Below are 26,494 nucleotides of genomic sequence, written 5' to 3'. Positions count from 1 at the left end.
GTTTCACAACCGCAAAACCTCATCATATGGTTCAGCATCCAGGATATGCAGTCAAAACTGATATCTGATCTTGTTCAGCATGATGTCATTCTGGATGAGTCCAACATGGCACCCTATTCCCTATATAGTTCACTATTTTTGACCAGAGGGCCCTGTTCAAAGGTAGTGCACTACATAGGGAATAGGGTGCCATGTGGAACGCACACAGAATATTTATTTCCCATAACCAATAGACTTCTCATATTGAGTAGGTTCCTAGAAGCTGTGTTGCCAGGATAATAATTTCCTGTGATGCTGTTGTATTGTAAACAGGGATGTGTTTGAATATTAGTAGTCATCATCGGGGATGGTTTGTTAGTACAGTGGACATTTTTGTGAATGGCTTAACAAGGATTTCCTACACTATTAATTAATGTTTAGGTGCACACACATCACGCACGGTTGAGCTATTTAGTTTAGAAATCAAATATCACTGGATTGGAGTGGACTTTCACATTACACACAAACTGCAAAAAGAAGGGAATAACCATTTCAATTGAGTTTATAGACTAAGCTTGTAGTTCATAGTTTACTTTTTTTGTTTCCCTTTTTCGTGGTATCCAATTGTTTTTAGTAGCTACTATCTTGTCTCATCGCTACAACTCCCGTACGGGCTCCGGAGAGACGAAGGTTGAGTCCTCCGATACACAACCCAACCAAGCCGCACTGCTTCTTAACACAGCGCGCATCCAACCCAATGTGTCGGAGAAAACACAGTGCACCTGGCAACCTTGGTTAGCGCGCACTGTGCCCGGCCCGCCACAGGAGTGAAGTGCGCTATGAGACAAGTATATCCCTACCGGCCAAACCCTCCCTAACCCGGACGACGCTAGGCCAATTGTGAGTCTCACCACCGACCTCCCGGTCGCGTCCGGTTACGTCAGAGACTGGGCGCAAACCCTGAGTCTCTGGTGGCACAGCTGCAGTACAGCGCCCTTAAAAACCGCGCCATCCGGGAGGCCTCGTAGTTCATAGTTTTGAAAGAAAAAAACGATAAAGAAAATTGTGTAGGCGACAAGGTAATAGCTAAACTGAAATTATTCCATCCAACCACTGAGACTTCCATTAGGGTTCTAGAATAGAATTATATCAGGAGTCAGTGGGACATGGGAAGCCATATTGTTGCACAGTGGTATGTCATCTACCCAGCCTGTTGGCCAACTGGCTTCCCTTGCTCCAGGAAAAATAACACATTTATATGAAATAACAGCTATTACGGGTGCCATCTGACATGCCGATTTCATCAGGAGAGCTGAGTGCTGTAATGTGGGTGTAATAGCACCATGGGTTTACATAATCTGTGACTCAACCAGGACTAGTCTTCATCATTGTCACCATCATTCTCACCTTCGTCATTATCATCATTGTCATCAATATTGTTTACCTGCATAATCATTGGCATTGCCTCACACAACAGCGTGCACATTCATATCACTTCAATAGGATTAACTTTTTAAACACAGTTATCAAATCAAATCAAATTTTATTAGTCACATGCGCCAAATACAACAGTGAAATGCAAATAGTCTGGGTGGCCATTTGATTAGGTGTTCAGGAGTCTTATGGCTTGGGGGTAGAAGCTGTTTAGAAGCCTCTTGGACCTAGACTTGGCGCTCTGGTACTGCTTGCCGTGCAGTAGCAGAGAGAATAGTCTATTACTAGGGTGGCTGGAGTCTTTGACAATTTTTAGGGCCTTCCTCTGACACCGCCTGATATAGAGATCCTGGATGGCAGGAAGCTTGGCCCCAGTGATTTACTGGGCCGTTCGCACTACCCTCTGTAGTGCCTTGGGGTCGGAGGCCGAGCAGTTGCCATACCAGGCAGTGATGCAACCAGTCAGGATGCTCTCGTTGGTGCAGCTGTAGAACCTTTTGAGGATCTGAGGACCCATGCCAAATCTTTTCAGTTTCCTGAGAGGGAATAGGTTTTGTCGAGCCCTCTTCACGACTGTCTTGGTGTGCTTGGACCATGTTAGTTTGTTGGTGATGTGGACACCAAGGAACTTGAAGCTCTCAACCTCCTCCACTGCAGCCCCGTCGATGAGAATGGGGGCGTGCTCGGTCCTCCTTTTCCTGTAGTCCACAATCATCTCCTTTGTTTTGATCATGTTGAGGGAGAGGTTGTTGTCCTGGCATCACACTGCCAGGTCTCTGACCTCCTCCCTATAGGCTGTCTCGTTGTTGTCGGTGATCAGGCCTACCACTGTTGTGTCATCGGCAAACTTAATGATAGCGTTGGAGTCGTCCCTGGCCGTGCAGTCATGAGTGAACAGGGAGTACAGGACTGAGCGAGCACCCCTAAGGGGCCCCTGTGTTGAGGATCAGCGTGGTAGATGTGTTGTTACCTACCCTTACCACCTGGGGGCGGCCCGTCAGGAAGTCCAGGATCCAGTTGCAGACGGAGGTGTACAGTCCCAGGGTCCTTAGCTTAGTGATGAGCTTTGACTGCACTATGGTGTTGAACGCTGAGCTGTAGTCAATGAACAGCATTCTCACATAGGTGTTCCTTCTGTCCAGGTGGGAAAGGGCAGTGTGGAGTGCAATAGAGATTGCATCATCTGTGGATCTGTTGGGGTGGTATGCAAATAGGGTGGGTCTAGGGTTTCTGGTTTCTATGAACTATAGTATTCAAGTCCATTAATACCCTAGAAAGAGGCAACATCAGAAATCATCAGAGGTGAAAGTAATTGCTTAATTCCTTCCCAACCTGTCCTCTACCTTTTGACTGTTTACTCACTGGGCAAACTGTGATAAGGACAAGACAGCTGTAGACCATCATTATGGCAACTGACCACATTCAACTTTATCTGCCTGTAGCTCTTCTTTCCCAACAAACATCTTCACAGTTAACAAGGCTGTTAACAGTATCAAGCCAGTTTTAACAAAAAGAGAGATGATAGCCTACATTCAGCCCAATACAAAACGATCAGTCCTTGACTGACTAGGACTGTTCTACAGATATGGTTCCTAGAAGAAAATTCAGCAAGGAAACTTTTTCTAACGACTCAGTTAGACCTATTTCAATGGACGCTTTTGTAACAAATCCCTGTGTGAAACATATATTGACTGACGAGATTGCTAATGCACAATCAAACATTAACTTCATGATTCATCTGGACTTTTATGTTTTATGTAGGTGCATATTCAGTATCTTATACAGCTGCTAACTCTTGGCTCTATGTGATATAATCTCTCAGAGCAGGATAAGTGTGTCTGTGAATATCTCAGCTGCAATGTCTAGCACCCTACCTTATGACAGAACCTAGTGTGATAGCATCAGGATCATCATCTCATGTTTTATGACTGAGAAGTCATGTTATTGATCTCTGTTATCTAGTGAACATTTTCATTATGTAAATGTACATACTTACTCCATTATTAAATGCAAACACAAAGCATATTATAATACATGTCAAAGTACAATTTCACAAATATCCTATTATCTAAGGTCAAATAAATCTAAAGAATTGCGTCCATTTATGCGTGAAATTCTCTTCTGACGACTGGATACATTATGATGGCGTTTTTGGAGAAGTACTTATACCTATCAAGACACAAAAATTGCGTTATGAACTTAACTCGAACTTAAGACGCAGTATAACTTAACTCAGTATACATTTTGAGCATGCTCCTGAGTATTTGGCTTCGTGACCCACAAGCTTGTCCAGCTGTGCGACTTCAGAGAAAGCTGATTGGCTCAATTGCAAGTGCTTTTTTTCTAACGGCAAGACGGTAATATATTTGTTACAAAGCCTCACAATCAACAGTTTCTACAGCAACACAACAGGACTTGGACTAAACAGAAAAACAGAGGCAAGTATGGGCTTTTCTTGGTTTGTTTCTTCTTGGTAACTTTGTTACTTTGGAAAGAAGACCATTGACCATTTAATTTAGTGTCCACTTAGGCACATGCATGGCTTTTTCGTATTGTCCATGTTTTATCAATTCGTGAGAAATTAACAGTAAGTAAAACTCTTAATCACAAACGTATTCTAATCCATGATATGTGTTGACTTCTCTGCCAAAAATATTTTCTCTAGTCTATGGCTGTGCCGGGGAACTCACTACGGATGCTGCTTCTCGGTGCGTATTTAGCGCTGACGGTCGGAGCAGACTGCGAGAAGGACTGTGCGCTCTGCCTCAACCGTCTACGGGGGCATCAGACGGCGATTACCACTCTGGTAGGTCACGTACATTTGGACATGTTTTAAAGCATATATTTCAAGTAAAGTAACGGGGTGATACCTTTTCCCGCGTCTAACTTTTTCGTAGGGAAAGATAGCGCAGTAGGCTACGCACCTGTGTTTTTTGGTCACCAAAAGAAGCAAAGGATAGGCAATATTCCATGAGGTGCGTGTATCCTTGGAACACAACTTTATTACACTCTTTTTAATTTATTTTGATCCACGTAGACAATGTAACACCAATTATATTAGGCAACCCATAATGTCAATTGCATCAATATGACATGAATGATTAATGTCGGTTGGATTTTAATCTAGGTTACAACTTGTGTTGTTGGTCTAACTGGCGACAACATGAGACCACGAGGCATTTATTTTTGCCATGCTTTATGAAGTTTTGAAATTAGAAAAGGATTTAGTTTAATTTATTACATATAGCCTGTAGTAAAACCAAGACTGTTGCGCATCATCAATTTCATGGGAGCCTTGTCACTTCGATTCTTGAAATGTAGGCTATTAAAGGCAATTGAGGAGTGACTGAATCCATGTCTGATTAGCCATTCAATAGTACTGGCCTATCCCAAATGCTCAACATCGAACAAAAAGTCTAAAATCTTACCACAATGGCATAAATTCAATATCTCCATCAAACCTGTCTTTATTTGTGGCCCTTAGTATGTTTTAGCTCCATCAGGGGGCATGTTGGTGGTTCAATTTAGCCTCAATAAAAATGTTGGTAGATAGCATATTTTCATATCATTCAAATACCCCCAATAAAATAAACATTCATATGAGAAGTTATTTTCTATCAGATAATGTATTTAAAATTATATGTTGGCTATACAAAAGCACTCTTCTCTTCTGCTTTGACAGCTCAGACATAAAAATACATGTTTATGAGGCATTAAAGGTGTAGGCTTTGAGGAACATCAGGCTTTCAGGAACATCATGTCTCATTAACTGTGATTCTAAAAAGTGGTAAAATGCACCAGATAAGTGTCTTTCCATCTGTTTCAATATAACGACTCTTAAAACGAGTAGAGCATGAACATCACATTGGAACTGGCAAATAGGATGAATTTGTTCATACATCCAACCGTGTCTCTCCGACATTGGCGAGAGTAACAGCCACATCCAGAGCATTCCATGCACCAGAATTTGACTTGTTGTATCCCCTGTTAAATATTGTTTAATTAAACACTACTTTATATGCAAAATATGCCTTTTGTATTGCAAAAACACATATGACTGTCACTCCAGTCAATACGGTGGCAAGAAAACATATATGTGACCCCTTTGGAATTACCTGGAATTAAGCATAAATTGGTCATAAAATTTGATCTGATCTTCATCTAAGTCAACAACTAGCAAACACAGTCTGCTTAAACTAATAACACGCAAACAATTATATGCTTTCATGTCTTTATTGAAGGCTTATTTTCTTCTGTTGAAGCCATTCTGTTGTTGATTTACTACTGTGTTTTGGGTCATTGTCCTGTTGCATCACCCAACTTCTGTTGAGCTTCAATTGGCAGACAGATAGCCTTATATTCTCCTGCAAAATGTCTTGATAAATTTGGGAATTCATTTTTCCACCAATGATAGCAAGCTGTCCAGGCCCTGAGGCAGCGAAGCAGCCCCAAACCATGATGCTCCCTGCACCATACTTTAGTTAGGATGAGGTTTTGATGTTGGTGTGCTGTGCCTTTTTTTCTCCACACATAGTGTTGTGTGTTCCTTCCAAACAACTCAAATTTAGTTTCCTCTGCCCACAGAATATATTTTGCCAGTAGCACACTGGAACATCCAGGTGCTCTTTTGCGAACGTCAGACGTGCAGCAATGGGGTTTTTTGGATAGCAGTGGCTTCTTCCGTGGTGTCCTCTCATGAACACCATTCTTGTTTAGTGTTTTACGTATCATAGACTCGTCAAAAGAGATGTTAGCATGTTCCAGAGATTTTTGTAAGTCTTTAGCTGACACTCTAGGATCCTTCTTAACCTCACAGAGCATTATCTGTGCTCTTGCAGTCATATTTGCAGGACGGCCACTCCTAGGGAGAGTAGCAACAGTGAGGAACTTTCTCCATTTATGGACAATTTGTCTTGCCATGGAATGATGAACATCAAGGCTTTTAGAGATACTTTTGTAACCCTTTCCACCTTTATGCAAGTCAGCAATTCTTCATCTTAGGTCTTCTGAGATGTCTTTTGTTTGAGGCACGGTTCACATCAGGCAATGCTTCTTGTGAATAGGAAATCAAATGTTGTGTTTCTTTTATAGGGCAGTGCAGCTCTAACCAACATCTCCAATCTCGACTCATTGATTGGACTCCAGGTTAGCTGACTCCTGACTCCAATGAGCTTTTGGAGAATTCATTAGCCTAAGGGTTCACATACTTTTTTCAACCTACACTGTGAATGTTTCAATTATGTATTCAATATAGACAAGAAAAATACAATAATTTGTGTGTTATTAGTTTAAGCACAAAGTGTTTGTCTATTGTTGTGACTTAAAATGTTTTGACCAATCTAGGTAATTCCAAAAGCTTCACATACTTTTTCTTGCCATTGCTGCTTCACGGCTGTGTACCATGCGCCCCTTGATAGAGACAAGTCTCCAATGAAACTAGATTTCCAGTATGGTATGGGTTTGTGAGCCGCTGATCCACCTCTGTGTTTTGAGGTTCCTCTTCCCTTCCTGTCTTTACAGACATGCTCAATAGAATGTGAGGGCAGCCTGGACACCACGAAGCTCCACCTTTGCCAAGACGTCCTATTGGAGGAGGTAGATGACATCAAACAGGAAGAGGTGCAGGGTCAGCAGCACCAACTGGCCAAGAAGTATGGCGGCTTCATGAAGCGCTACGGGGGTTCATGATCAGGAGGCGCTCACCCGTAGAGGGGCGAGTGCACGAAGGAGAAAACAGCCCGGTGGCTGAGGAAGAGGACATCCGTCTGGAGATCCTGAAGATTCTGAATGCAGAGGCTGAGGGCCAGAGGGATGAGGAACTGGCCAAGCGCTATGGGGGGTACATGAGAAGAGGGGGGGACTTGGGGGGCCTGGAGGGGGTGGGCAGGCCATTGAAGAAGCGCTACGGGGGCTTCATGAGAAGGGTGGGAAGGCCTGAGTGGCTGGAGGATCAGAAGAACCAGGGGGGTCTCCTGAAGCGCTCCTGGGAGGGGGAGCAGGGTGACTCCCCCCTGGCTGAAATACAGAAGAGATATGGAGGATTCATGGACTAGGGGTCGGCCCCTCCTCCAACCTCTCCTGAGTCTGGACTCTCAATGTTGATTAGATTATCCATTCTTGTTCCGTTGTAGAGCTTCACTGTCATGCTTTTCGTTTGATTGGGTATAATGTGACAAAAAAAAGAGTACTGTATGTTTTATGGTTTTGGTTATTTATAAAATAACCTGTGTTCGTTGTGGTGTATGAGGCTGGGGCATGTGTGGAAAACAAATCGTGGCATGACCTGTTTGTTTTCTTTCAATTTGTCTTGCCATTGGTTTTTAAAGGGATAGTTCACTTTTTTTTAAATGTTAGTTGAGTTCCCACTTAAAAACTGTCATCCAAACTATTTTTAAGTTTGTTAGTTGGTTATTTAGAAATGTCCAGACTCTCCTGGCGAGCTAACATTAAAATAAGCTACAGCTTCAAAAAAGTGAATTATCCCTTTCAGGGGCCATAGAACATTTTCTGAAGCTTCCATTTCCACCACAAAGTATCACAAAAGGCTGTAACTATGGGGGAGCAGGCTATTGTGGCCTTCCCATTGGTGGTTTGGTCTTTAGAACTGAAGGGCCCATCAATGTTATCCGCTTTGTTGTTGGAACATGGAGGTACCCTACTCTAAGTACTGCTATACCCATGTGTTGTAGTTATCCATCTAATGGCAGTGTGTCGGTGGCTTTTCATTGTTGTTATAATAACCATGTTGCTCTTTCCACAGTGCTCACAGTTATCCCCGTATGCTGATGTTGAAACATGTTGCTTTCAGTCGATAAATGCCCTCTTTTTTTCTTCTTTCTATTGAGAACAGTGCAGCATTTCAGACCAATTAGTTGTACAAAACATAATAAACCCATGTATCCTGCAGAAATAAGTGGACTCCACTGGCTGTTTGATGTGTTTTTCTGCTTGGGAAGTGGAGCCAAATGTTCCTGCCTCACTCTGCCAAGCCCACCTGAGATAATAACTGGTGTTAATGGTGAGGATTGTATTTATTTGACGCATTCACTCAGCACTATGTCTATCTTTTTTTGTACAGATTGTTCAAGTGAGCGCACAATATTAACAGTTTTTAGTTTATTAGCTCCCTAATGTCTCAGACTACCAAAACTTCACTGATTGATATTTTGCTTAACTTAATCTCCCCCCCAGAGGTTTATATGAAGAATGCTCTTCCTCACAATAAGGCAGTATTTTAAATGACTCACAAGTTAGATCTACAAAACAGGATAAATAGCCCCCTCTCCTGTCTGACACATTAATTTATATCATTAATTTCTCGAACTTCACTTCTCAATGGTAGTTGTTTCCAAAGGCACCACCATATCTATATCCACAGCCATTAACTTCCAAAATGTTGGCAGATACATACATATTGTAAGGAATAAACGCTGATGTTTTGTACATTACCTTGGGAAATAATGGACGACGCAGCGGGACGAGGCAGAGCCAAGTTCCTTTGTGTAGTTCATTTTTCCAAGATCATAGATTACCATAGTAATACCCATAAATCCTAGCGGTCAAACAGGGAAATGATTCCAATCGTTTTTCCACATTTCATTTTTCCAAAAGTAGATTTTAGAAAAACTTAAAATAAAGGCAGTGTTTTGTGTTTGTTTACCCAGGCATGACGTTTTGAAAATTTCACTAGGACAAGGTGACTTTTATCAGTATATTTGCCTGTATTTACCCCCCCAAAAGTGAAATGCTAATTGGCTACTAATTTGGCTATCATTAATAATTACAAATGACATGATGACCTGGATGAGACTGCCGAATCGGAGTAAAGGTAAGAATCTCTGATGTTAGCTAAATGTAGTAATTCATAATTTGGCTACATTTCTTTAAATGGACAATTCTGTGGACTGTCTCATGCAAGTTTTAAATTGACACAATACCTGTTAGCAAAGATGTCAGCGAGAGATGATGTGCAGGAGCTTGCAGGGATTTGTAGTTTTGCATGAGGCCTACTTTGATGCTAATTATAATTTTAGAATCTGAGAGTAAATAGAGCTGAATATATTGATAAGTCACCTTGTCCGAGAGAGATTTACATGTTATCAAAACGTCACGCCAGGGTAAGCCTACACAGCCCTTAATTTAAGTGTTTCTAAAATTTCCTATAGGAAAAATGAATGGTTGAAAAACGATTGGAACCATTTCCCTGTTTGACCGCTAGGTTTTATGAGTCTTATGACACCTCCACTGTGGGATGTTCTATGTACAGAACATTGGTGTTTATCCCGCTTATAACAGTTGCCAAAGAAAACAATATGAAAGAACACATTTACTGGTAAAAATACTTTTCTTCATTGATATTTAGATTTTTAAACGCAAATTCATACTTTCTCATCTTTTGGTTGCTAGAGATGAGACCAAGTCGTTCTTTTGATTAGTTCGATATTTACAGACGTGACCCAGTCATTCGTTCTTTATGTTCCATTGCCATGCTCGCTGGCAATGTTCTTATCCCTTGCATGTTAGCTAGCCGGCTAGCAACCAGAATATACCAGAGTGTTGTTGAATACTCCTTTCTAATTGGCTTAAAGGGCATTCTAGAGAATGCATTATTTCCCAATAATGCATGGTATATTTGCATGGTAGAATTCAATGGCTAGTTAATTTGTGCATGTTTTGTTTAAGCTGCCTTTAAAAGCAAAAGTCAAATTGAATAGAATATTGGTATTGTTGAATTCGATTTTCATAATAGCAAGCTAGGACTGATGGTTTGGTTAGCTAAACTAGCAAGTCTGTTTGTTCAGTTACCACGGCAACTACTGTAGCTAACTAGTAAACTTGCTAGCTACTTCAGTGATGTTGAACACATTTCTACCTGCAAATGAACACATTTCTACATGCAGTCATGGTATAAAAAGGATAATCAACTCGAGGCTCTATGGGTTCTCTGGAATATAATGCAACTCCGTGGAAGGTCAGTTCCACTCCACTAGCACGTTGTGGAACACACTTTCCATGGAACGCATAGCCCCTCGTTGATTATCCCTTACTTAATGTCCATTCTATAATGCCCTTCTAGCCAATCAGAAACTAGTATTCAACTATGCTGTGGTATAAATACAGGTAACTGCCTAAATAAAGTGTCTCAATAGGGCGTTTGGCCACCCCGAGCCGCCAGAACAGCTTCAATACACCTTGGCATATATTCTTCAAGTGTCTGAAACCATTCTTCCATGATAAATTCCATCATTTGGTGTTTTGTTGATGGTGGTAAAAAAAGCTTTCTCGTGTGCCGCTCCAGAAACCCCCATAAGTGTTCAATTGGGTTGAGATCTGAACACACACACACACACACACACAGAAAAACAGAAAACCGCCTATGCTCCTTTGAGACCGCTCTTTAAAAGTCACTGAGATCTTTTCTTCTAAGGTAGCCAAAATAATACATGAACCTAAGCATGATGGGATGTTCATTTCTTAATTAACTCTGTCATTGAGTTGCCCGCTCTCCACTCCCTTTTCCCTCAGAACAGCCTCAATTCATCGGGGCATGGACTCTACAAGGTGTTGAAAGTGTTCCACAGGGATGCTGACCCATGTTGACTCCAATGCTTTCCACAGTTGTGTCAAGTTTGCTGGATATCCTTTGGGTGGTGGGCCATTCTTGATACATACAAGAAACTGTTGAACTTAAAAAAGAACAGCGTTGAAGTTCTTGACACAAACCGGTGCACCTGGCACCTACTACCATACCCGGTTCAAAGGCACTTAAATGATTTGTATTGCCCATTCACCCTCTGAATGCCACACATACACAATCCATGTCTCAAGGCTTAAAAAGCCTTCTTTAACCTGTCTCCTCCTCTTAATCTACACTGATGTGGCTTTAACAAAATAAAGGCTGTATCACATCTTGTCGTGATTGGGATTCCCATAAGGTGGCGCACAATTGGCCCAGCATCATATGGGTTTGGCTGGGGTAGGCCGTCATTGTAAATAAGAATTTGTTCTTAACTGACTTGCCTAGTTAAATAAAGGTACAACATTTTTTTTATAATAATGAAAGAATTTGACATCTATAAGGGATCATAGCTTCACCTGGATTCACCTGGTCAGTCTATCTATGTAATTGAAAGAGCGGTGGTTCATAATTTTTGTCAAAATATATCACTCATCTTGACATATACTAAAAACTTGAATGTCAATCAATCAGCCTTCATTGACACAATGGAAAAATCTAATGATTGTTGAAATATTATGGGTGAATGAGAAAAACAAATTGGTATAATTTAAGGCCAAGTTTCAAACAATAATGTAGGCAATAGATGAGATGTAGTCATTGTTTGTGTGTGTATGTAAGTTGTTGTTTGCATGTATAAGTTTGTATTTGGAATGTACATTTAAAAAAAAAGAATATAGGGAAAAACAATATTATATATATAAAAAATATTATATTAATTAATTAATCAATTCTTATTAATTGAATGTCTTGTCAACCCTCATTAATCTCACATTAGGTCTATGCTTCAGAAAATTTTAATTGTTATGTACCATGTGATTATGTAGTCGGTCATGTTTTTGTGTGGAAATTGTTTTGACATTCTACAAGAGAAACTATCGAAATAATGTTGTAAAATATAGTCTGCAGGCACTTGTGAATGACAAACATCAATAAATCCCACAATTCCTTGTGTAGTTCCAGAGCTCGAGTTTTGACAAAGAACATGGAAATACTTACAAGATATACAAGTCTCTGTGCCCTAACAATGGGAGTCGTTGTCCACAAAGCAACAAGCTGTCTAGCTCCCAATCATTTTTGAATATTCGATGAGGGCTGTTGACGTCAGCCGCCTGTATTCAATGGAGAGACACGATGCTACTAGCATCATCCGATATAAAGTGTGTTTTTTTCTTCTTAAAGTTGCCGTGATGTCACGTACCCTACTTATATCAGTGCACTTGTAACAACTTAAGCATTACGAAACTTCTATTCAATCAAATGAACCTCACGTAGCAAATAAACCATTATTTATTCGTTGACAAAATCCCTGGGTCGCTCCTCTTTTCAGTTCGCTGCAGTTAGCGACTGGAATGAGCTGCAAAAAACACTCAAACTACAAGTTTTATCTCCATCTCTTCATTCAAAGACCCAATCAGAGACACTTACTGAGAGTTGTGGCTGCTTCACGTGATGTATTGTTGTTTCTACCGTCTTGCCCTTTGTGCTGTTGTCTGTGCCCAATAATGTTTGTGCTGCAACCATGTTGTGATGCTGCCATGTTGTTGTCATGTTGTGTTACTACTACGTTGTTGTCATGTCGTGTTGCTACCATGCTGTGGTGTCATGTGTTTTAATCCCAGCCCCTGTCCCCGCAGGAGGCCTTTTGCCTGTTGGTAGGCCGTCATTGTAAATACGAATTTGTTCCTAACTGACTTGCCTTGTTAAATAAAGGTAAAAAAAAGAAAAAATAATATTCAACACTTTCATTGACCTCCATACTCCTTGCTTGGTGGGCAAAACAACGATAAAACGCCACCTGCTGGAGGGAGATGGATTTCCCCCCGTTGGACTTCTCTCTTCACTTCTGGTTTTGATCAGTGGCTTTGATTGGGGGTCATGTGACGTTACATAACCAGGCTCCAGCTCAGTTCAAGGAAAGTAGGCTGCACTGTTCAGGCATTTGACGACGGGAAAGCAACGAATAAACCACGCTGAAGGTAACGTCACTGAAGACATATCTCAACATAAGGAGACAAAATCCTGTTTCAGTTCTTTTTTTGTTGCTTTGTTTCGCGAGTGCATAGGTCGTTAACAGACCCGCATTTACAGTGTTGAAATGAAGCGATGGTTGTTACAAAATGAGGTTGAAGCTGATTAAGAAATCAGGTTTACATCCAGCAATTTTAATGTGAATCAAGGACGTGTCTGTTAGAGTGCCACGATTGGCCTGATGGAAACATTGAATTTGTCGGTAAATTTGACAAATGTCGACAAAATACGCTAAATGTATTATGCGAGAAATTACGGCGGAAACGCCTTTATGCACAGATTTTGATGTTCAGAGTGGAAGCGGCGAAGCGAGCGGTTTTACTCAAACTAAAATATGTCCACGAAGTGAGGAATGTTTGTATGGAGGTCCGAGTGTTGCGTTTGGCAAAAAAAAAAAAAAATGGAATTGGTCATTCGCTACGTGAGGCTTATTTTATCGAATAGAAGTTTCGCAATGGTTAGGTTAGTATTGCCTGCTATAAGTGGACGCACGTGGCATTTCGGTAGCTGTGGAAATACAACTTTTAATCAGTTGTGTCTGTTGTAGAGCGATGGACTCATTAGTATGGACATTGCCAGAGGGCTACAAAGATGAGCCATCAATCCAAATGGCCTGTTCATACGCGTATCAGCCCTCTCAATGTCTAGAATGTCCCACCTGTTCTCGCCTGCTTACCTTTTGAGGACATGTATTTCCATTTTTAGAGCGGTCAATGGACTATCTTACCAATATATAATAGAACATCTTTGATATATTAAACCGTCCTATCGAAAGTCACACGAAACAGGTGTGTGGTTCTCCCGCTACGACTCGTGAAAGCATGCAGTTTATTAGGCTACAGATTAAATAAATTATGAACTTCACAGGGTGGTGAAAGTGCACGGTAATGATCTTTCCAATAAATATCGAGGTTCTTATTCTGGTGACATGATTGAGTCTTGGCTGCTGTTTTGACAAATAGAAATTATGAAGTCAGTGTCAGCCCTAGCCTTTGCAACTTTGCCATGGGGCTGTTAAAATATTTAGCAATTTCATAACACATTTCCTGCTACTCTACGAATTTTTGCAGTTTTGAATGTGATATCTGAGTTAGTGTGACTAACAAGATGAAATTCGGTAAAATGTATAAAAAATAAAAAAAACATTCCGCGTGAATTCACACTGCTGCTGCAACAGTTTGGGTCTCACGGTGCGTCAATTTCAGATGGTTAAGCATTGCACCTGTAGTAGCATTACTGTATTTCAATTTCACCTCGCAAAGTTTGTATTTCCTTCTCATTTAACTTCTCGAAGTTTTGCCATACAATACTTTGCTGCTGTCCCTTGCCTTTTCTCAACCGTTAACAAAGATCAGGGTTGCCAGGTCTAGCTAAAATTTCAAGAGTGAAGACTCCTAAAAACCAGCAAATTTGGTTTTCAATCAAAATAATTGTGAGTTGAATGTCGCAAGTTAAAATATCAATTGCCGTTATTAAACTCTCCAGATAATATTCCATCAACGGATGTCGATAAACTATTGACAAATCTGACAATAGAGTTTGAGTGTTGAAAGTTGAAACGAGGATCTTAATCTCTGCAAGAAACACTTGGAAGAACTTCAAAAAACAATGATGCTTTTTTTCTGGCAATTGTGCCAGATGTTAAGACTACAAACTTATAAATACAACTTTTTTTTATGCTAGTGGTTGTGGGATGCAATAGATCCCACATTAATACAACTGTCCCAGGCTGTTTGGAATATTTAGAATAGGTTCTCGCATAGAATAGGTTGACTTTTGTACTATGGGGGACAGTAGATTGACATAAGCTGTTCGTTAGGCCTACTTATCTTGTTGGCTGGCAAAGTAAATGTGTAGTTTATCCAATCTCTTCAATATGCACCTCAAAGCATCCTTCACTCGTGCTGCCAAACATACCCACGTAAAACTGACTATCCTACTGATCCTCGACTTCGGCGATGTCATTTACAAAATAGCGTCCAACACTCTACTCAACAAATTGGATGCAGTCTATCACATTGCGATCGGTTTTGTCACCAAAGCCCCATATACTACCCACCACTGCGACCTGTACGCTCCCGTTGGCTGGCCCTCGCTTCATACTCGTTGCCAAACCCACAAGCTCCAGGTCATCTACAAGTCTTTGCTCGGTAAATCCTCGCCTTATGTCAGTTCACTGGTCACCATAGCAGCACCCACCAGCAGCACACACTCCAGCAGGTATATTTCACTGATCACCCCCAAAGCCAATTCGTCCTTTGGCTGCCTTTCCTTCCAGTTCTCTGCTGCCAATGACTGGAACAAACTACAAAAATCTCTGAAACTGGAAACTCATCTCCCTCACTAGCTTCTCACGCCTACACATTCACACAGCCATATGCGCACACAAACATACGCACAAACACATGTCCTGCTACGCGCACACTGTCAGTCTCACTACCCAGCTGACACAGATAGTCAAATCAAATTTCTTTGTCACATACACATGGTTAGCATATGTTAATGTGAGTTGTGAAATGCTTGTGCTTCTAGTTCCGACAATGCAGTAATAACCAAGTAATCTAACCTAACAATTCCAGAACTACTACCTTATACACACAAGTGTAACGGGATAAAGAATATGTACATAAAGATATGAATGAGTGATGGTATTCGAGTACAGTATATGCATATGAGATGAGTAATGTAGGGTATGTAAACACAATATCAAGTAGCATTGTTTAAAGTGGCTAGTGATATATTTTTACATCAATTTCCATTATTAACGTGGCTGGAGTTGAGTCAGTGTGTTGGCAGCAGCCACTCAATGTTAGTGGTGGCTGTTTAACAGTCTGAGGGCCTTGAGATAGAAGCTTTTGTTCAGTCTCTTGGTCCCTGCTTTGATGCACCTGTACTGACCTCGCCTTCTGGATGATAGCGGGGTGAACAGGCAGTGGCTCAGGTGGTTGTTTTTCCTTGATGATCTTTATGGCCTTCCTGTGACATTGGGTGGTGTAGGTGTCCTGGAGGCTAGGTAGTTTGCCCCCGGTGATTCGTTGTGCAGACCTCACACTATAGATGGTGACCTTGTCCTTGGAGACGTACTCCCCGTTTTCTCCCAAATCTCTAGTCAGGTCGGCACCAAACTCAGTCTGTTTAAAATACCATAAAGACATATTGTTTTACCCTAATTCTGACTTGGACTACACATTTATTGATTATGATTTTATACATCAATTATGTTTCAGGGCGGAATATTCTAATCATTCAATTAACAGACAATTCTCACCTATCATAATGCCACGGAATTCTAAGCAAATCTTGTCAGCTAAATGAAGTAGTGTAGCCCACAGCCATTTGGCATAACCAGATCAGGACCAAACTCAAGAGTATGCTATTCTGTTCTTCTGAAATAGACTACATTTTCTTTATATCATGCTTCTTTAGACTTGTCTAAAATAAATAATGGATTTATTGTGAAGGCGTAGGCTATATGACATGGATTTATTTACTTTTTTGTAAATATAGATGTTCTAAAGGTCTGCATCAGTGGTTTTTAGGAAACCAGGAGATGCTAAATGTGTAATGCCAATTACTGTGAGCTCTACAGTTATTTGCTTGACAATCACCAGTTGGTGATGAACAATGCCTTTTCCAGCATGATGGAGCACCTTGCCATAAGGCAAAAGTGATAACTTAGTGGCTCGGGGAACAAAACATCGCTATTTTGGGTCCATGGCGGGGAAACTCCCCAGACCTTAATCCCATTGAGAACTTGTAGTCAATCCTCAAGATGTGGGTGGACAAACAAAACCCCACAAATTCTGACAAACTCCAAGCATTGACTATGCAAGAATGGGCTGCCATCAGTCCAATATTATTCTAAATTTTTGGCCATGACTGTGAACTATTGGCTAGAGCACATGTGCCAAGACCAGTTGGCACATCCACTATATAACAGAACATTCTTACAAACAACCATTCGAGTTGAAAATGCAACTTTTTCGGTACATGGTAATTTTTTATTTGCACTACGTCATCACGCACATTTTAATGGTGACACCCCTCTGGCATATTTTTTTTTATTGAGGATTTTAGAATATTCGCATTAAAATCCGTCGGCAATTTGACGGAAACCTCAGGCCTAACTTTTGCACGGGTAAAATGTGGATACATTTTGAAACGCTGACATTTATATTTTGCTACTTTTTATTCGCTCTGGCCTGTCATGTAGGGCTGGGCGATATACCGTATTTTATAATATACCGGTATTGATGCACGGACCGGTTTAGGTTTTTACTTTACCTTCTATAACGGTATTTGAATGTTTGTTAAATGTGATACGGCATGTGTAATGTCCATTTATTTTTATTTTTTTATAGTTTACTGCGCTACTTCAGTCGGCTCTCTCCATGCCGCTTTCCACAGACTTAGCCCCGCCCTCTGTCACTCAGGGAGCATATTTGTTGTTCCTCGACCACGAGACTCTTGCGTTCAGACTTCATGGTCAATGCAGCGCATGCAACAATGTTGATGACAATGCTGTATTCACTTTGCTTTTTAATATAAATCTACTAGCGTTCTATAATTACACTTAGTTTTTCTTACATCTGCCAACAGCTAGTTTGTCTTCGCAAGTTTAGCCTAAATCTTGTAAAGCTGCTAATGCTAATCGCTAGCTAATAAATGTACTGGATCAGAGCAAATTGGCTATACAGCCTGATAATGCAGCTGTGACTTCTAAAATAGAGGAATGTGCAATGTAAGAATGTTATCTATTTCATGTAGTTAAGAGAGAACATTCAATGTAGCCAAAGATTATAGGGTCCCCTAGGAAACACTTTGGTGTCAACACCTTGGTGTCTACCCTGTCACAATAACTCCTCCCCGTGGCATTTTCATTCATTGTCATGTCAAACACAGTATTCAAAGTGCCCACTATTATATTCCAACTATAGAATTTATCATTCTATCCTCCAAGTGTTTTGTCTAAATCGCAAGTCAAATTGCAATTGCAACATTTGGTTCAAAATGAGGCCTAGATGGTTTGACAATATTGTGCAGCCCTACGTGGCAGTGTGGAAATGATCTCAAATGAGTGCAGAAAATGTATAAATTATTTTGGGTTGAAGTTGAATTGAACCATATAATACAATCAGAATGGAGAAGACTGATTTTGTAATCCTTAGCACCTTAGGGTCGTGCATTACTCATAAAGAAATGTAGAACTTTTTATTATTCAGAAACATTAACTACCGTCATACCATCCAATTTTTTTTCAATACGTGATGATATTTTGTCCATATTGCCCAGCCCTAATTTAGTGCACATGCATTTTGTTTACATCACAATCAAACATGTTTGAGTTTGTCCTGTGATTTCATGAATAGCCTAGTTGCATTTCATGCATTATATTATCAGTTGAAAGTTTTCCTTTTCAGATCAAACAATGCTGATCCTATAGGCTACAGAAATGTATTTGACCAACTACAAAAGTAGAACACTAAAATGCAAAGTTTGGGCTATAAAACTCATCTGCAATCTATTCAATAGACAAACAAATAAAACAATCAAATCAAACAGAAGTTGGCAAACAAATGAACTTTTTAATTGTGACAACTGTCTTTTCAGGGATCAGAAGAATGAATTTCCTCCTGGAAACCCTTCAAGTGATCGTAATGTCGATCTATTACAACATGGAGGCGTTTGTCCGACTGTTCATCCCACCCAAGAACAAAAATGTCACCGGTGAAATCGTCCTCATCACTGGGGCGGGCAGCGGCATTGGCCGGCTCCTGGCTGAGAAGTTTGCCCCCCTGGGCGTTTCTCTGGTCTTGTGGGACATCAACCAGGAGGGCATGGAGGAGACTTCAAGGCTAGTGAAGGAGAAAGGGGCGACTAAGGTCCACTACTACTTGTGTGACTGCAGTGACAAGTCCGAAGTCTACAGAGTGGCTGACAAGGTAATCCACCTGATTCTTATCAACTAGTCTTCCATCAAGACTATACTTTGCTGAATTAGTGTTGCTGGTTTGTTGGGTAATTCTCAGCAAGCCTTATGGTCTCCTGTGATTGTATGGCAGTGATATTAAATAGATTCCAGAGGGTTGAAAACTCCCCCGAACTGCCTGGGTACACACCCACATTGAACCACAACCCCAAGACTGAAATCTGAGCAACAGATGAGAAATCGACCAGTTCAGTCCCTCTTAAAATACCGCCCCCAGGTTCAACCTGTTACCCATGTCCATAATTACACAGCAACAATGTTATATAATCCTTTCCATAAGTGCGTCGCCAGGATGTAGGAAACAAAAAGATGTGTCGAGTCAACGCGTGTTTTTGAAGTAATGTGGTAAGTTAACACATGTCTATGTTTAGGTCAAGAGAGAGGTGGGGGATGTAAGCATTCTCATAAACAACGCAGGCATCGTCACGGGCAGGAAGTTCATGGATGCACCAGACTCCCTCATTGAGAAAACCTTCGAAGTTAACACCATGGCACACTTTTGGGTGAGCAAATGAGATGACTAGTGCACATCTGCTACACTGTCTTGTCTGGTTTCTCTCACTTGCTGCCTTTATCTGTCAGTGCAGGCATTTTAAATGTGAAAGCATTATCCTAAATCTGCCAATATGTTTCTAAAAATTTGATGGCTCTAACCTCATTGTAGGCCTATGTCCCTTGTAGTGTCAATTCCACCCTCCCCCATCAAATGAACACAGATCTGTGTACTGATTCATATTTCATTGTATAAGTTCTCCTGCTAATATCTCTCTAGACATATAAAGCCTTTCTCCCAGCGATGACTGCCAACAACCACGGTCATCTGGTCAGCATTGCCAGTTCAGCTGGTCTGATTGGTGTCAATGGGCTAGCAGGTAAATTACCCACTATGCATGACTTACTCCAATGTTCCTCAATCCTGGACCTGGAGAGCGACGGGACATGCAGGCTTTTGTTCCGGTCCAGCACCAAGACATCTGATGGCTAATCAATGTTTGATGACTGGCTTAATCAGGTGTTGGTGCAATGCAAGAACAAAAGCCTGCACAGAAAATCTATCTAATTTATTTGACACATGCTTCGTAAAGAACGGGTGTAGACTAACAGTGAAATGCTTAGTTCCAGGTCCTTTTCCCAACAGTGCTACACACCCTGTAGCCATTGTGCAGAACATTACCTTTGTTTATGCTGTAAACTTTGGCCAGTATATTATGCAATCAGATTCCGATCATGGAGCTGATCGATACAGATGTTATCAGTCGACCTCGAATGGGGTAGAGGTTTAATGTGTAACTTATTGTACTACTGTACTGTAGTTGAAAGTTCCAAAAACAGACTGAGGTAGATGGACTGAAAGACTGTCCTTGAACCATTTATTTCAACACTTAATTGACATTGACATTGCCAATGCAATTTCACAATTTAGTATAGACAAACATTATCTTGTTGTAGAGACCTTTGTTTATCCTGCTCTAAAACTGTTTGCAAATACACGTTTCCCTCTCCTGATAGATTACTGTGCCAGTAAGTTTGCTGCTATTGGCTTTGCTGAGTCTGTGGCTCTGGAGCTGCTGGCTACTGGGAAGGATGGAGTCAAGACTACCATAGTGTGTCCATTCTTCATCAATACTGGCATGTTCGATGGCTGCAATACTAAGTAAGTTATTTGCCATAAGGTGTTATACGGGATTTAATTTGACTTTAAAGTTGTCTATTTTTTAATGCTTTTATAAAGGGTTATCCTCTTTGCATATATTTTAAAAGTTTGAGATTGAATCCTGCTAAAAGGGTTTGCATTCATGTAGAAAACTACTTTAATATGCAAACTCGCTGCATTTTGTTTTTAGCTGTTTCTTTGTATATATCCATAAATTATGCCAGCTGATTCATGATTTACACTGGCTGAGAGAAGATGCATGTCTGTCTCCTCCCGACATGTTCATTATTATGGGACACCAGAAGATAAAATTTCAATATTGAAACAATGTTGCAAATGTCGTCGACTGACAGCAAGGTTTATACAAATCTCCATTCAAAAATCAATGCTAGTATAAAGTAAATGGGAGATCCGGTATAGATGCTTTTTATAGTAGAGTTTATAAATTGCCTGGCTGGGCTGATAAAACAGTGGATTGCGAAGTGAGATGGAACAGAGTAAATAGGCATTTGAACGTCATAGATTTAACCAGTGGTAACTTGTGGAATGGATACCGACTAGAATGCGGTTTTAACCAATCGGTATCCAGGATTATAACCACACGTTGTATAATTTATCACTATCAACAACAAACATAAGTGTGTACTGTACACAAGAAGAAACATTACATACTATGGACTGGCTACAGTTGTGTTAGTAGGTAAAATAAATTGTTTCCCCCACAGGTGGCCTCTCTTGTTGCCCGTCCTGGATCCAGACTACGTAGCAAACAAGATCATTGAAGCCATTTTAACTGACCAGGTCTACCTTCTGCTGCCAAGGTCCATGTATTTTATCATAGGCCTGAAGAAGTGAGTCCCTTTATGTTCTTCCACTCTACACTTCATGATGGGATAGCATGCTGGGTTTAGCTATTTGTCGCACTGCCTCAGATCTGCTGCACAAACACGCACAATGACACTGTCAGTCACTCCATTCTAATACTCAGAAATGGTTACATGCTCAAAATGCACAGTAATGTCATACCCCTGGTCGCAAATGGTTTCCTTCACTATTCTATGCCCAGGTAGGGTGCCCTCTGTCTAGTTTTCTAGCCTCCCTCCCTGACAAGTTGTTTACGTTCAAGTCTTTCAATTAGCATAGTCCACATCTTCCCGAGATGTTACTCTTTTGTTTTTACTGTTCCTGACCCAAACTAGCCTGTTAGTGAGTCTTCAAGTCTCGACAGGATGTTGAATTATTTACTGTAGTAATTGATGAGGAAGGATGGACAGACAAACATCTGGTTTGTGACTAGCACTTGTAGAGAAACCAAACCACCCCAAGCTTTAAGTCAAAGCATTTTTATACTGTTGGTGTATGTGGACCCAAGCATTTGAGCTGGGTTGCCAAGCAACAGCTTTAGTATTTTGTCTATGGACGAATGCATTGCCAGGCTAAACTGTGAGCACTTATGAAGCTTGTTACTTCACTACATCAGGCAGGCTGTCAGTTCTGATATAGTTCAAAGAAACTTGTTACACGTTATTTTTTTCACTAACATACATTCAAGTACATGTGGTGTCTTAAGACATTGTGACACAATGTGGTTATTTGGGGGCACATATTAATGATCACAGGTTCCGGTTTGAAAATGTCACCTCAGATCCACTGTTGGTTATAAATCTTAGATGGTTAATGCACAAAGAGTGAAGTGAGTGTTTTTATAAAGTTGCTGACCTCCCTTCAACGTGTCCTTATAGCTCCTTGAGGTGGAAGCAGGCAGCTCTCCTGGGGAAGTACCTGGGTGCCTTCGAGAACCCAGAGCACTGTGAGACAACAAGCCTTAAGCTGCACTGATCTTCACTTGAGCCCCTTGCCCTCTGACCCCCTTTAACCCACACCCTCAGGGTGTGAATTGTGTTTTCTGTAACATACGAAGCCATTCGTGCATCAGCGTCACTGGCTACCGATAGCAAATTGTAGATTTAACGGTTATGTCTACATTTCACGCTGTTAAGAGAGGGCTCCGATTTCTGTTAGCATAACATTTACATTATCCAACAGCTTGAGGTAAATTGTCAGCATTGAATTCCCTGATACCTCTGAAAATTGAATCTGCATAGTGTTACTGCATTATCACTAGTACTGAAGGTACATTCTGTCACTTTATTTGTGAAACAGACTTCACCCAAAGCCCTGTAGAAGGATTGTTCATGTGCATTGGTGAATTTGCATACAGATACATATTTTAGGGAACTAGTGAAAGTGAGGGAGTTTGTTTTTGACTACTGAATTACAAAAATCTGTCAAAGCTGTTTGAATGTTTCACTTGTGCACAATGCCTCTTTAACAACGGCATTAGGCCCAATTAAATACCTGTTACAGTATGTAGAAATGCACTTTTGTGGTTGGGTGTATTTTCAACTTTTTATATGGCCATAATTGTAAATCCCATTGGGATATGTGACTACTTCAAGAATTATAATAAATGTGTTTTTGTAAGACAAGATCTGTTAGTCTAGACTCTACAATCATTCAGCAAACCCTCACTCATACCCAGTGCAAACCTAGTCAGCGCTAATAGTCGTTACAGGGGTGTATTTAATGAGGGGAAACAACCGGATACACAGCTGGTATGATTCTCATTGTACGAGAATCATATATTTTCTTATCTACACCATACATTTCTATCAGAACCTTTTGTAATGTTGTACCCTCCTGAACATGCCCCTAGAAATGGGGAAACAGTTTGTTGTAATGGCAGGGCCACTTGGGTACACCCCAGAGCATATTACATCGATCATATATTTAAAAAAAAATAAAAATAAAAAATAACCTTCAATTTATTTTGAAGGCTATCAAAAGGTCAATGTCCCCCCTCTGCCAACGTGAGATCGCAACACCTTGTCTTTGGCTATACACCCGGTCCATACCTAAAACAAATTCTGGCTGCAAAGGTGTCTTTCCTACATTTTAATTGCGAGAAGGAGGAAATAAACCGAGAAGATATGAGTACGTTCTTTGAAACACCATTTTCCACCACCAGGCTAGTGGCTAATGCTACTTCCTATTGCACCCTGAGTTCAGTCAGGGGTAAACAACACTGCCGCAACCTGATTGGCTGAACGCGATACGTAACACCCGAGACTAGCATTCCTAGGCATTAGCCACTTTAGCTTGGTGGTGGAAAGGGGTGTTTTCATAAAGTATGCATATATTCCAGGCTTCCTGCCATTAAATTTAGTTCAGGAGGAAATCGATGCCTTTGCAGCCTGACTGGATAATGTTTTAGCTACGAACCAGTCCAGGAGAATACAAGTCTATTACCGGCTTCATACAATGCGTTTAGACGGTAAGATGGAAATGACTCGATCACCATCTGCCAGCCTTTGGGCTGTTGCTAAACACTTACTTTGGCATCCGTACTTGACATAAATGCAGATGAGCAGTTGCTGTAATAGAAGCACCTAGTTGAGTGGACTGCAAGACTACATTTAGCTGGATACAACATATTTATTCAGACCTACACCTGATTTTTGCCTGCAGTTGACAAATGATCTGCAACCTCAACATTTTAAATCTACACAAGGCTTTTTGTGTTATGGAAATGTGCTTGAGAAAAAGGGTTTATAGAAGTTTGAACAGGCTGAGTATGTCTGGTGGGGAAGTTTTGATTTGGAATGATTTCCATGGCTACTTTAGTTCCTTGAGGCCTTTGAGAACGAGTCTGAATGAAAGAGTGAGTCGTTGGCTTCATGTCGACTACAACACACTACAGCCATGACGAATATGGTAGACGCGATCACTCGCCACCAATTAGACAAAATGATTAAAGCATGAAATGGCTTCTCTTAACATCATAAGTAGTGCAATTATGAGGTTATTATGCCCTTTGAAATAAGTTTTGTTACTGGACTGGAAGACATTCAAACAGTGTCAATTATACCCTGAATAATTTATTGGATTTTCATCAGTGTTTTCTTCTTTAATGGGTTTAATTATTGTCCCACTGTGATTACCAGTTAGGCTAGTGATCTATTCTGTTAGTTAGGCGAGCTAACAGAATAAATGACTTAATGTAGTTGGTTCTAATGAAGTTCCAATGAAGTAATTTGGACTCACTTTCTCTTCTAGGCAATGTTTGTTCTCCTAATAAGCTATAAATTGCGCATTGCAGTGATCATTGATAATATGTAGCCTAATTGACTGTTTTTATCACCAGTATTATACCCGCCAAGCTTGGGATTCTGCTGGGGATGTATCTGGGAGCGTTCAACTTTATGGATTCTTTCAAAGGACGCGTCAAGAAGGTGGAATAGAGAAGAGAGGAAAGAAAAACGACATACTCTGTAATATTAGTGCCTCAAAGGAGATTAATAGTGCCTGTCATGTTTCTGTATTTGTTTCTCTTTTTACTTGTTTTAATCTTGTTTTAATTAATTTTAAAGTGTGAAGAAAAGCCCACTTACTAGTTTAACTCTGCAGACAAATTATATGTGTAGGCTGTATTGGTAATCAAATAATTAATGTATTACCTTAAAGTGTATGTAACATTGTGTTTTTGTAGCATAAGTATATGGTGTTAGCTCACTACACTGACATGTAAGTATTGCTAGATTTGGTAGCTATTTCACTCTTGTACCGTTCAGTGGAATACGTCCTCTTTTTGGCCTAAAGGAAAATGAAGGTTTTTATTATTATTGACACACTTGGTTTTTTATTTTTATGTTAACTTGTTTTAAAAGGTCCATTGTTTTGAGGTCGAACCAGTTTCACCGACAGTGATAACCAGAACCACAGATGTTGAATTGAAGTCAACTTCAGAGTAGTATGGAGGTACAGTATACTGCAATGTTGTCATTAGCGGTTAGATTACCTCATGCGCACACATGCACAATACACATTAGAAAAGGCCTAGTAGAGAAGCTTAAACTGTCATGTAAAGGATAATTAACTAGTCCAGTACACACAGGTTTGTGAAGTTCTCTAAGTCTACAGTAGCCAGATGACGGTTTACTCTACTGCCATTAGGATAATCAATGAAGTAATAATGCACATGCATCCAGTGGCTCTGTACAGAGGTGCTCGGCATTGGATCGGAAGGTTAGGATAAATAATGTTCTGTTGGAAAATTATCAAAGTTTGCATATACAGTATTTGTCCTCTGAACCTAGCCTTTACATTTGAACAACTGAGCTGTTTTATTGGTTAAAGGAAGATGTTTTCTGTTGACATTGAAGAGTTGACAACATGAGCTAATCATTTTATTTCAACCATGTGTCATGTTACATATTAATTATCGCTCTTTTAGCATCATGTTGTGTGTAACTGTATCTGAACATTATCCATTTTTAAACGTGTTTGTGTTGCAATCCAAATGATATGGGACATTTATTAATAGTAAAAAGTTTGAAATCTAAGTCTTCTGTCAGGCATTTTTTTTTTTAAATATCTCCGGTGGTTCTGGAATGATCCCTGACCAGGTACTAAATGTGGTTACTTGGTGATTGTGTGATCATAGCCCCATCTTGTGGAGAACTTAACCTGTTCTAGTCCTGTCAATGACTTTCCTGACTAAAGGGACAGACTCGGGCTGCACATCACTCTCCTCGCTGTACCATGTCGGTCTGCACGTCAGCCAGGCTAGTGAATGACTACAGTTGGATTCAATCCCAGATGTCTCCAAATA

At 40.5% G+C, this 26,494-nt stretch overlaps 2 protein-coding genes across 3 annotated transcripts; both read left to right on the top strand.

The window, feature by feature from the left end:
• Nucleotides 1–3,551: 3,551 nt before the first annotated feature.
• On the top strand, nucleotides 3,552–8,326 carry LOC135558598 (proenkephalin-A-like). Its single transcript, XM_064992519.1, is given in 4 exon segments — nucleotides 3,552–3,851; nucleotides 4,079–4,219; nucleotides 6,934–7,087; nucleotides 7,090–8,326. Coding segments are annotated over 3 exon segments (669 nt in total). The 5' UTR covers nucleotides 3,552–3,851; nucleotides 4,079–4,081; the 3' UTR covers nucleotides 7,467–8,326.
• A 4,693-nt stretch (nucleotides 8,327–13,019) lies between these two features.
• Nucleotides 13,020–26,225, top strand: LOC135558597 (epidermal retinol dehydrogenase 2-like). Of its 2 annotated transcripts, none has more exons than XM_064992517.1 (7): nucleotides 13,020–13,128; nucleotides 18,791–19,122; nucleotides 19,541–19,672; nucleotides 19,942–20,041; nucleotides 20,679–20,823; nucleotides 21,549–21,674; nucleotides 25,028–26,225. In XM_064992517.1, exons 2-7 carry the CDS (start codon nucleotides 18,802–18,804, stop codon nucleotides 25,122–25,124), a joined length of 921 nt encoding a protein of 306 aa, XP_064848589.1. In that variant the 5' UTR covers nucleotides 13,020–13,128; nucleotides 18,791–18,801; the 3' UTR covers nucleotides 25,125–26,225. The 2 variants fall into 2 exon arrangements, with proteins under 2 accessions (XP_064848589.1, XP_064848590.1); XM_064992518.1 differs by lacking the exon at nucleotides 25,028–26,225 and adding an exon at nucleotides 22,566–23,314.
• Nucleotides 26,226–26,494: the final 269 nt, after the last annotated feature.

Source organism: Oncorhynchus masou, chromosome 17 (assembly GCF_036934945.1).
Source record: "Oncorhynchus masou masou isolate Uvic2021 chromosome 17, UVic_Omas_1.1, whole genome shotgun sequence".
NCBI lineage: Eukaryota > Metazoa > Chordata > Actinopteri > Salmoniformes > Salmonidae > Oncorhynchus > Oncorhynchus masou.
The sequence above is the reverse complement of the archived record's forward strand: the minus strand, read 5'-3'. Positions and strand labels throughout refer to the sequence as shown.

Excerpts from the sequence above, each read along its gene's own strand:
- LOC135558597 (XM_064992517.1), top strand. The coding sequence starts at position 18,802 with ATGAATTTCCTCCTGGAAACCCTTCAAGTGATCGTAATGTCGATCTAT. Across the intron at positions 19,123-19,540 it reads TCTACAGAGTGGCTGACAAG|GTCAAGAGAGAGGTGGGGGA; the intron begins GTAATCCACCTG and ends GTCTATGTTTAG. Across the intron at positions 19,673-19,941 it reads ACACCATGGCACACTTTTGG|ACATATAAAGCCTTTCTCCC; the intron begins GTGAGCAAATGA and ends ATATCTCTCTAG.